Raw genomic sequence first — 11,581 nt, 5'->3', positions numbered from 1 at the left:
TGGTCGTCTTTCAGCCTTTCTTACCTTGGCCATGTCTCTGAGTATTGCACACCTTGTGCTTTTGGGCACTCCAGTGATGTTGCAGCTCTGAAATATGGCCAAACTGGTGGCAAGTGGCATCTTGGCAGCTGCACGCTTGACTTTTCTCAGTTCATGGGCAGTTATTTTGCGCCTTGGTTTTTCCACATGTTTCTTGCGACCCTGTTGACTATTTTGAATGAAACGCTTGATTGTTCGATGATCACGCTTCAGAAGCTTTGCAGTTTTGAGACTGCTGCATCCCTCTGGAAGATATCTCACTATTTTTGACTTTTCTGAGCCTGTCAAGTCCTTCTTTTGACCCATTTTGCCAAAGGAAAGGAAGTTGCCTAATAATTATGCACACCTGATATAGGGTGTTGATGTCATTAGACCACACCCCTTCTCATTACAGAGATTCACATCACCTAATATGCTTAATTGGTAGTAGGCTTTCGAGCCTATACAGCTTGGAGTAAGACAACATGCATGAAGAGGATGATGTGGACAAAATACTCATTTGCCTAATAATTCTGCACTCCCTGTATATGCTAGATGAACAGAATGAACTTTTTGGTCACCTGGATGACACCGAGACACTGATGGTTGTAGCAGTTTTTGATTTTCCATATAATATCAGCACCACACACTTTACTGATACAGCACCTGGCATTCACTAGCTCTGGCCAAGAGCTTGTAAGTGCACACCAGCCACAAAACACAGGAATATTGAAATTTTACAACAAAAACATGTTACAAAACACATGTGGTCTGATATATGTTATAAAGATTCTTCTCAACTTTGTGACTGCAGTGCACCTGGTTTGCTCGTAAGTTGGAGCACAACATCTAAAGTGTGCCAAAAGCTTTTGTGGCTGTCCTGTGACACTGTGGAGCCTCTCTTCAACACAGTTGTAATCTTTCATTTCCTACAAAGTTTACAAAGGTTTCTGGTGTCTAAACCTCAGCTGTGGCAAAAGGGCTAACAGCAAATGGACTTGATCTCTCTGAACAATAATAATTATTACCTAAACTCCACTCCTCCAAGAGCACCACTATGGACCACTGAAAAATCACATACAATGTAAATTGCTATAAATTTCTGTTAAGTCAGTTTCATAATGAGAGCTCGTGCTACCCGGCTCCATTAGGTTTTGCATTCTAGATGCTTTTTTCCAACACTAACCAGCAGGGATGAGTAGCATAGTGAAATCTATGCGATTTTTAAGAATATAGTATCTTTATAATAGTTCCCTCTTATGTTCCAAAAGCCGTTACTTTAAAATAACACACAACAAAGAGAAAAGTAACTTTATTTTGAATGGACCAGAAACCAGCAGTAAACAAATCTAAAGAGGAAACAGCAGAAAGATTCTGTTATCCTTTGGTAAATTGTCATGTAGAGACCATGTCATGTTATATAATAAATAATGATTTTTCAAATCATAGCAGTAGCCTTTATCCAAACCATTGAGCCAAGTTGAGCTATATAGTCTGATTATTGTGAAAATGTGTGATAAATAGTTTAATCATCAAACTACTTTAGTTTGTCGATTTACCTGTTTTTAATTCTCTGCAGTAACACAAAAAACCTAATTTCTCAGTGTTTCCCATCTTCATTTCATGGAGTTGCTCTGTCTCGATCCTGTAGATATAAAAGGACACAGACAAGTTCATTAGTACAACCAAAAGGTCAAAAGTGTAATGCTAACTCGAGGCTCTGACACTATATGCAGGTTTAACTGCAGCTTTCTTCTTTATGTTCTCATCACATTGCTTGTAACATGGTAATGCCTCCCACTGCCATCAAACAGAATAAAGTGTTACCTCAGTTAGAAAGTCATTTTCGTGACACCAGCTTTGAAAGCATCTCTTGGCATCTCTCAGACTCGCTGAGTTCTTACAGTAAACTCTGAGGATCTTCTCAGCAAAGCACACTGGGAGAAGCTTGGACACCTGACAACAAGGACAGTAACATAAAAGCTGTTTTACAGAGACATCTACAGAAAGAACACACAGCTCATGCAAAGACATGCAGTAGTTCTGACCTGTTCTCTGGGAATCTTGAATGCTTCAGTAGGTTTAGCCTTAGTGTAGAAATATGTTGTATTGATGGGGTCCTTGTTTTTCATCCCATAGTCCAAAGTGACAACCTACAAGAAGAGTGTGACAGACCAGCCTGTGTTGATGTTCTCATGTACATTATGACTCAGTGGAGGTTGGCAACACAATTTAGCTAAAAAAACAAAACAAAAGCCAAGATTTTAGGAAGATTTATTACTGAGTATAATTAGAATAAAAACTCACATTAATTTCAAAGTTGTCTTTTGGAATGACTTTAACCAGTTCATTTTCCAAGCTGTCCTTCATCTTCTGACAGATGGAGGAAAGAACATGTGCTGTCATTGTGTTATCATTGTTTTGCTGATCTCTTTTTATGATCACTTTTCACTCTTACTTGTATTTCTTCTTGGTCTTCTTTCTTGAGCTGAGAAAGGGAGAGAAGAGTCACATCATCTCTCTCTTTTTTAGCGCACTCACACACCACAAATATTGTAATCAACTTTATTTTTTACAGCAATAAAATAAAATGGAGGTTAAACTGAGCTAATAAGCTATTATGTAGGTGACTATGAATGACTCATTATGGATTTAAATGGTTTCAAAATGGTATCAAGATCAGCTACGATGAATTCAGCTTAACTCTGTCTCAAATATTGAGAACATCGGGCAGTACAGTGGCGTGGTGATTAGCACTGTTCCCTCACACCAAGAAGGTCCTGAGTTCAACTTTGCATCTGGCCGGGACCTTTCTGTGTGGAGTTTAATGTTCTTTTGGAGGTTTTCTCCAGGTACTCCAGCTTCCTCCCACAGTCCAATGACATGTAAGTAGTGGGGTTAGGTTAAGTGGGGAATCTAAATTACCCGCAGGTGGGTATGGTTGTCTGTCTCCCTGCATAAGCCCTGCGTCAGGCTGGCTCACTGCTTTTGGCTAGTTTTGCTTTTGGCAAGGGTCAGTGTCACTACTGGAAGACTGATGCAATACATGTTCCCTACAGAGGCTGTCCAAATCTTCCAGAATGGCACATTAATACATGCCACTGCCAGATGTTCTTCTGTGTCTTCCAGTACAGTCTCAAGAGAATGGAGGAGAATCCAGGGCATTAACAGCAGTAACTCTAGGAGAGCAGGAAAGCACCATAGAAGGTCCCGTCCAGAGCAGTATCTGCTCTTTTGCGCCACGCATTTGCCATTAAATACCAGAAATGGCAAGTCTACCACTGGAACTCTGCACTTTTCACAGATGAGAGGTGAACGCATAAGAACGGGTCACATTGGACAGCTGTGAAAGGGTCTGGAGAAGCCATGGAAAATGTGATGCTGCCTGTAACATTGTTTAGCATGACCAGTTTGAGGGTTTATAAGTGATGGTCTAGGGAGGCATATCCATGGAGAGACACACAAACCTCTACAGGTTATGCAACAGATCTTGGGTTGAAGTCCCACGCTTACAGGCCCTATGCTGGTGCATTGGGTCCTGGATTCCTCCTGGTGCATGACAATATCAGTCCTGATGTGGCGGGAGTATGCATGCAGTTCCCGGAGGAATTTCCCAGAGGACAATTTCCATTTATTTTACGGCTAGATACTAGCCTGTACAGGCCTTTGCACATCTACAGTAATTTCCTCCCTTTTTTCTAATGTAAATCTTACAGAAGCTTTTTAGTTCAAACTCTCAATGTACACCTGGTAGTCTGTTGGGATCGAGTTTGAATTATGTTCATACTATAAACGAACCTTCTCCAAAAGCCCCTTTTTATTAGTACCTAATTGGATCTACTCGCCACAGTTTTCAGGGTTTTCTATTAGGTCATAGTACCTTGTACCAGGTACTAAAATAGCGCCTGCTCAGTCAGGGTTCAAAGCGATCTGAGCAGGTACTAAAATGTGATGTGGTCAGACCTCATGCCACCAACTGACTGGTCAGTGGTGTCACTCAATGAGTCATGAGATCATCTGATGGAGCCACAGGGTCTTGGTGCAGTTGTTTTGGTCCACACCTGAGAGAAAACAATAAAAATAAACTAGCAGATGCAGCAAAATGAGTCAAATCAACCACCATGTTAGCTGCTGCCCCAGCTGTGGAGAGGTGGGGAAGAGAAGAGCAGTGATGAGAATAACAGCATTTTTCAGTAACTAGTAATCTAACTCATTACTATTTCTACTGTTAGAATGCTGTTACCGTTACTAAAAAGAAAATGCTGCACGGACACATTACTATTTGTAAACACACAGACAGTTGAAGCTGTCTACAGCTTACCTGGAGCGATGGGGGCGAAACAATTGCACAAGTGCTGCTGATTGGCTGAGAAAGAAAACTAGTAAACCATGGTAACATGACCAATTTAAGATGACATAGCAACAAGATGTCATGTGAACCCAAGACAAGCCTCAGTGTCCATTTTTGTGTGTAAAGTGAGGTATTCAGACTATATACTAATTTTTAAATTGTGTTGACAAGAACACGTAAAACCAGAGCCATGATAAAAAAAATGTTCGCATTTTTCCTGAATGCTATTGTCAAATTTACATCTAAGGACAGCGCTAGCAAGCACTCTCTGCTTATGACCAAACAAATATAAAATAAAAAACACCCCTTTCCTATTGGTGGAAAAATGTACATCTTATTTGATGCAGAACACCAGATTGTTCTGTAAATAGTTTGAAATGGCTATAAAAGAACGCCATGGCTGCAAATAGTTGCAAATAGCTATTTGCAATAACTGTCGTTTGTTTATAAATTTACAATTTATATTTACATTTCCAGTTATGATCTGTTAAACATGTTTGTGGTTGTTAGAGTAAAAAATATAACCTTTTCTAGTCAGATTTTTTTTTTTGTCTGATTTTAGATCAATTATTAATTGAGTAATTGTGTCAAAATGAAAAACTGTAAATTCAGAAATATGAGGTTTTGCTGAAAAAAATGATACTAAACGATAACAAAGCAAGATAAATAGTTTTTAAAGGTGATATGCAGAGGTAGGTGGGCCAAAAAAGCCTGGGCCAAGTTTTTGTCCCAGTCCATCCCTGATTGCACACCTTGGTTTCACCCATAAACTGGTACAGGTCTCGAGACATGATCCTCTGCAGAATCATCCTTGCTTCCTCCAGAGGAGAGGGAGTGAATTCATTTGAACAAGAACAAGGGTGGAGTATTCTTTCAATCATTTGATCTGCAGAGTAAACAGACAAAGTTAAGATCAGGTCAATTCAAGTAAACAAAAGAAACATTCACAACTTCATCAGTAATGTCATATAAAGAAAGACACACAAAAAATTGATTAACATTAATAAACAAAGCAAAATAAGCAAGCAATAAAGCAAGCAAAGCATTAGTAATACTGCAGTATTAAATAAATAAATTTACAGTTTACTATAAACTAGTAGAGACGTATCCGTCATACTGAAGAATCAACCTGACATCATGGCAAATCCTGTAATAGTCACGCCAGTCAACAGTTTTTTTTTTCACGCTGTGCATCTCCAAAGCGTGAAAAAAACAACAACAACACAAATGCAGAAGTTGCAGTAAGTTGCAATAAACTGCAGTAACAGCAGAGTGAGATTTTTTTTTCAACTTCAAACCAACATGAAAATAATCATTGGTAAGCATTTAAACAGACGTTAATTCATTTACATACATTTTTACATACATATTATATGTTTTTGTTCACTACCGAATTCTTGAATTATATAAGATTATTGGCAATGCAACGTCTGCATGTGTGTCCATTTCATGTTTTGGACAGGCAAGTTGCTCTTTTTTTGTTTGTTTTCTCTTCTGTTTTTTTTCTCCATACAGGTGATCCAGGTGTTTTGTTTGTTTTTCTTTCTTTCTTCCCCCCTTTCTCACCGTCTCTTCTCCCCTCCGTTTTTCTTTCTCTCCCTCTTTCTTTCATTCTTTCTCCCTGTCCTATCCCCCAGTCATGTCTGTCCCGTTTGTAGCAACCGAAAATAAATTCATAATTATAATAAAGGCCAATCAAATGGACCAATATGGCAAGGCCATGATGATCCACTTGGTAAAATAAATCCGCTTGGCATCTTTCTTGGCCTTAATACAACAATTCTGATGGCTAAAGATCCAAACGGGACAACAACAAAAAAAATAATTAAATTACTTACTTGACAGAACAACATCCATCTATCTATCTATCTATCTATCTATCTATCTATCTATCTATCTATCTATCTATCTATCTATCTATCTATCTATCTATCTATCTATCTATCTATCTATCTATCTATCTATCTATCTATCTATCTATCTATCTATCTATCTATCTATCTATCTTGCACTGAAAACACTTAAAATCAATGAGATAGTAGAATTATTTCAAAGTAAGACAAATCACTTGACAGAACATGTATGTATAGACATTTTAGTATTTTTTTAAAAGGAAATATGTAGAGCATGTTTTCCACTACCTGTCAGCTTTGTGTAGGCTTCCATGTCAGTTTTAGCTTTGGAGAGACAGAACGTTGTCCCTCCTGAACCTTTAGTCAGGATGTACTGATCTGCTTTCAAGAGGGCGTCTTTGATCCTGGATAAAAAAAAAGACCCAGTATATGACTTTATGGGAACTCTGTAGATGAAATAAATGTTGTCTTACAATAGAATTACACAGTTGGTACTTACATAATTTCTACACTCTTGGTTACTCTGTGCTGGTAGGCTCTTCTGTGGAGAGAGTTCCTTGTGTGGAACATGTCATACAGGTTTGCCACTTCCTGTTGAGACCATCGCCTATAGTTTAGTCACAGCCAATCAGATAATGAATTACTCATTAAAAACTGATAAAAAGCAGGGATCCACACCTTGTCTCTAGAGCAAATGTGCTTCCTCCCATTCACATCACACACCCTGGCAAACATGATGAAGCGTTGATGGTCAAAGTTGTTCCGGATGCCCAGGCGGTGGCAGTCCCTGAGATAGGAGAGAGGACATGCATCAATTTAATTACATTTATTATGGTAAACCCTCCAAAACACCTTTAAGACTTGCTGTAGATAGAAATACTGAGTTTGTCATCAACACAAGTCCCACCTGGCAAAGTAGTCGAATTTGTCCACATCAATCCCATTTTGCTTGTTTGACACAATTTCATAGAGGAAGGATTTATTCTCATCTCGACCTTCATACGGCCACTGTGGAGACGACACCAGAATTGACGTTCGTGACAGCGATGATAACGAATGGTTTCATAATATTCAGACAGTAACTGGCCAGTACCTCAGCGTCATCAATCTTTAGAGGTTTAATCATCTCCTTGATAAATGTCAGGTCAGGTGGGAGTATCAGTCCATAACGCTCCATCTCTTGTGCCAGATCACTCGCCACCACCAGATGATCAAACATCTCTAAAGAGGCATCCTCATGCTGCAAGAGATACATTATTACTGTTTATATTAAGAACAGAATTCAAATGGTTGAAAGTTTAAAATGATCAGATACAACATACAGAATCAAATTTGAGCACATGACCATCTCTTAATAGAGGTAATTAGTGTCTGTATTCCAGTTTTAACCAGAGGTTCTCAACTTTTATGAGTTTGACATGATGAGCGTGGACATAACAGTGGTATGGCTTCTTCTAGCAGAAAATGATGTTTGTTTGTTTGTGCTGATAATTGTTAACACTGTGTTGTTTCTATCATTTAGTGCCATGTGTACTTTATTTCCTCAAGATGGCATCTGACAGTGTTTTCAAATATATTTGATTTTTGTGGGTGGCCATTATGTCGCGTCTCAAAGTAGAAAATTTTTTTTTCTTACCTTCCAGTCTTTATGTTCTGGGTCTGCTTCGGGGTTGAACATTCCATCAAAAAGATGGGAAAAAGGTCCATGTCCTTCATGGAGAAACAAATGTAAAAAATAATAATAATAATTAATGCCTCCTGTTATACTTCACACACACACTGACCATTTGCCTTTTTCATTTTAAGAGGCATGTTTTATTTTACACTGGCTAGTATTATAAACTTGATGCTTTTAGAGTGAAAGACATGCAGCATTTACCCAGGTCATGACAGAGACCTGCAATTTGCACACAAAGGACGTCTCGTTCACTGATGTCGAGTTCTGGCTGTTTCAGCTTCAGAGTTTTTGCAAGTTCTCCTGCCAAGTGCCCCACCCTGTGTCACCAAAACACACACACACACACACACACACACTTCATCATGCAGCACTGAAAGAAAAGCATTACTAGTGTATCTGACTGTAAACAAGTGGACATACCCTATTGAGTGTTCAAAGCGGTTGTGCGATGCTCCTGGAAAAACGAAATAACCGCCCCCAAGCTGCTTGATGTTTCGTAGTCTCTGAAACTGAGGTGTGTCTATGATCTTGACAAGTAGTGGATGTAACTCGATGTGGCCATGGATGGGATCATTAAACACCTGTGTGAAGAGAAATGAACAAAAAATAGACAAACTTAGAGGGTTTTGGAGGACTTGGTCTCAGATTTTCGTTCAGCACTCACCTCTTGGTGAGTAAACACTGTCTCATGCTAGGTCAAATTTTCTGTCACCTTGCCTTTGACCAAGGCACTGGCAGCTGGCCAGCCTACTGACGTTATGTCTAAGGTGAGTTAAATATAAAGATTGTATTTCCCTAAAAAGATCATCAAATGATATCTTACATAGACAAATATACACATGATACACATATATTATGAATTCACATTTTTATGAAGTGCTAATCACAACAGTAAGTTAGACCACAGACCAAAGACCAAAGACCATATTATAGAAGATACTTTCATGTTACATCACCTTGTTTAAATCTTTGATGTTCAAGTGCTTCTCCATAGTGCTGTAAATGTTTAAATGACCAAAGATTACAGTTTTGCACAACATGCATTCTGGATATGAAAGGAAACAGTCAATGAATGTAATTGTAATTTTTCAATACTGGTCAAGTATGAGAACTTACCAGTTCTTCCAGTTTTTTATTGAAACTCTGACACTTCAGTTTCTCATTGTTCTCTGAATAAAGTAAACAAATAAACAACTTTTTAAGTTAAAAAATAAATCATAGAATCTATTTATAAACAAACATTTTCTAATCTTCTGACTCATCAAAGCAGCTGCCTTTAACAGATATAACAGTTGTGTTTATGCCCTTCTTTCTACATCAGAAGCCAAATATTCTTCAGAAAGGTCTTCCTAACTGTTGCATAAATGTGTGGCTCTTCTGGGTTGCTTTGCTTCCACTCTTCCGTCCAGCTCATTCCAAACCAGCTCGATGTGGTTTAAGTCTGGAGACTGTGCTGGCCACTCCATGTTGTCAAGCTTGCCTTCTTGTTCTTTTTTCCTAAGATAGATCTGTAATAGCCTGGACTTGTGTTTTGGGTCATTATCTTGCTGTAGGATGAACCCCTGACCAACTAGGTGCATACCAGAGGCCACTGCAGAATGCTATGGTAGCCATTTTGGTTCAGGATGTCTCTAAGCACACCTCCTCATCACTCATCCTAAACACAGGGACGCCACAGGCTTGTGTGCTTAGCCCCCTCCTATATTCCCTGTTCACACACGACTGTGTTGCTAAACAAGTCCAACATCATGAATGAATATTCTTTATTGTCATTGTCACAGGTACAATGAAATTGAAATGAAATTGATCATCAAGTTTGCGGATGACACCATCATAGGCCTCATCACAGACAACGATGAGACGGCCTATAGAGAGGAGGTGATGGCACTGTACGAGTGGTGTCTGGAAAATAACCTGACTCTCAACATCAGCAAAGCTAGAGAGATGATAGTGGACTACCGGAAACGACCAGTCAGAGAACACCAGCCCATCCACATCAACGGTGTCAAGGTCGAAAGGGTCAGCAGCTTCAAGTTCCTTGGAGTCAACATCACTGAGGACTTCTCCTGGACCCTTCACACAGACACTGCTATCAGGAAAGCTCGCCAGCGGCTTTACTTCCTGAGGAGGCTGAGGAAGTTTAGCATGAATGCCAACATCACATCACCTCAAATTTTTACAGGTGTGCAATTGAGAGCTTGCTGACGAGCTGCATCACAGTTTGGTACGGAAGCTGCTCTGCCAGCAGCCGTAAATCACTACAGAGGGTGGTGAAGGCAGCAGAGCACATCACTGGCACGAGGCTTCCTGCCATTCAGGACATTTATCTCCAGCGATGCCTCCGTAAAGCACACAGCATCATCAAGGACCACAGCCACCCAGCACATCAGCTGTTCTCCTTGTTACCATCTGGCAGACGTTACAGGAGTCTGTCTGCTTGGACTACAAGACTCAAAAACAGTTTTTACCACCAAGCCATACGACACCTCAACCACAACACTTAAACACACACAACACAGCACTCAGAAGCTACCCTGCAGCTTCACAAGTACTCTGTTTAATCTGCACTGGTCACTCCACTTTATTGTCATTGATATTTATATTTAAAAGTCAATACTGTAATTTTCTGCTGCTCATTCCTGTGCAATATCCCATCTGTACATATATATTTAGTCATCTTTTCTCTTTTACCATGTCTTTCTAATATTTTGCTCTTTACTATTTTTCTATTTTCTTATCATTTTTATTTTATTATATTTTCTCCTACTGTACCATGCTGCTGAGTGACTGCTGCTCGTCAAACAGATTTCATTGCAATGTTGACCCTGTGCTAACTTGCATATAGACGAAGATAGACGAACTGGCCCTGATGAGAAGCATGAACAGAGACTTTGCCTCCTCCTGTGTCTTATGTTTTACGGAGTCGTGGCTCAGTGAGGACATCCCGGACTGCGCGCTCAAGCTGGAGGGCTTTCATCTGCTGCGCGCGGACCGGCAGGCCGCTCTCTCCGGTAAAACCAAAGGTGGAGGTGTCTGCTTCTACATCAATAGTGGCTGGTGCACAGATGTAACAGTGATTGCTCAGCACTGCTCTCCCTCTCTGGAATATCTTTTTATTCACTGCAAACCGTTTTATTCTCCGCGGGAGTTTGCTTCATTCATCCTGGCCGCTGTTTACATCCCGCCAGACGCGGATGCGCGAGCAGCTCAGTGCGCACTCGCAGAGCAGATTCTCCACACGGAGCGGACATACCCGGACTCTCTCATCATTGCTCTTGGGGACTTTAACAAAGCCAATCTGAGCCATGAGCTTCCGAAATACAAGCAGTATATTAAATGCCCGACCAGAGAGGAGAGGACATTGGACCACTGCTACAGCACGATCAGCGGGGCCTATCGCGCGGTGCCGCGCGCTTCACTCGGACTTTCTGATCACGTCATGATCCACCTAATCCCCGCGTACAGACAGAGGCTGAAGCTCTCCAAACCTGTTGTGAGGACCAAAAAACTGTGGAGCAACGAGGCTGTGGAGGAGCTTCGCACGTGTTTGGAGTCTACAGACTGGGACACAATGAAGGCTGCTTCTAACAGCTTGGACGAGTTTACGGACACTGTCACCTCCTATATCCACTTCTGTGAGGACAGCATTGTGCCATCACGCACCAGGGTGAGTTATAACAA

At 40.3% G+C, this 11,581-nt stretch overlaps 1 protein-coding gene and 1 long non-coding RNA gene across 2 annotated transcripts; both read right to left on the bottom strand.

The window, feature by feature from the left end:
• Positions 1–1,058: 1,058 nt before the first annotated feature.
• Positions 1,059–8,318, bottom strand: LOC143414304 (deoxynucleoside triphosphate triphosphohydrolase SAMHD1-like). The gene is made up of 14 exons (XM_076878414.1): positions 8,302–8,318; positions 8,102–8,217; positions 7,859–7,932; positions 7,316–7,462; positions 7,130–7,230; positions 6,901–7,009; positions 6,722–6,813; positions 6,511–6,626; positions 5,122–5,255; positions 2,477–2,506; positions 2,326–2,391; positions 2,067–2,171; positions 1,846–1,974; positions 1,059–1,663 (listed from the first exon to the last, which is right to left on the bottom strand). Exons 1-14 carry the CDS (start codon positions 8,316–8,318, stop codon positions 1,640–1,642), a joined length of 1,260 nt encoding a protein of 419 aa, XP_076734529.1. The 3' UTR covers positions 1,059–1,639.
• Positions 8,319–8,396: 78 nt separating this feature from the next.
• Positions 8,397–9,070, bottom strand: LOC143414381 (uncharacterized). Its single transcript, XR_013095002.1, has 3 exons — positions 9,017–9,070; positions 8,857–8,896; positions 8,397–8,481 (listed from the first exon to the last, which is right to left on the bottom strand). It is a non-coding gene; the product is annotated as an uncharacterized LOC143414381 (long non-coding RNA).
• Positions 9,071–11,581: the final 2,511 nt, after the last annotated feature.

This window comes from Maylandia zebra, linkage group LG20 (genome assembly GCF_041146795.1).
Source record: "Maylandia zebra isolate NMK-2024a linkage group LG20, Mzebra_GT3a, whole genome shotgun sequence".
NCBI classification, from domain to species: domain Eukaryota; kingdom Metazoa; phylum Chordata; class Actinopteri; order Cichliformes; family Cichlidae; genus Maylandia; species Maylandia zebra.
This window is presented reverse-complemented; position numbering and strand designations above follow the sequence as displayed.

What these genes read in the sequence shown, in the direction of transcription:
- LOC143414304 (XM_076878414.1), bottom strand. An exon ending in ACCAAGAGTGTAGAAATTAT is followed by an intron (nt 6,627 to 6,721) that starts GTAAGTACCAAC and finishes TTTTTTATCCAG; the next exon opens with GATCAAAGACGCCCTCTTGA. An exon ending in AAGACAACTTTGAAATTAAT is followed by an intron (nt 2,172 to 2,325) that starts GTGAGTTTTTAT and finishes CTCTTCTTGTAG; the next exon opens with GTTGTCACTTTGGACTATGG.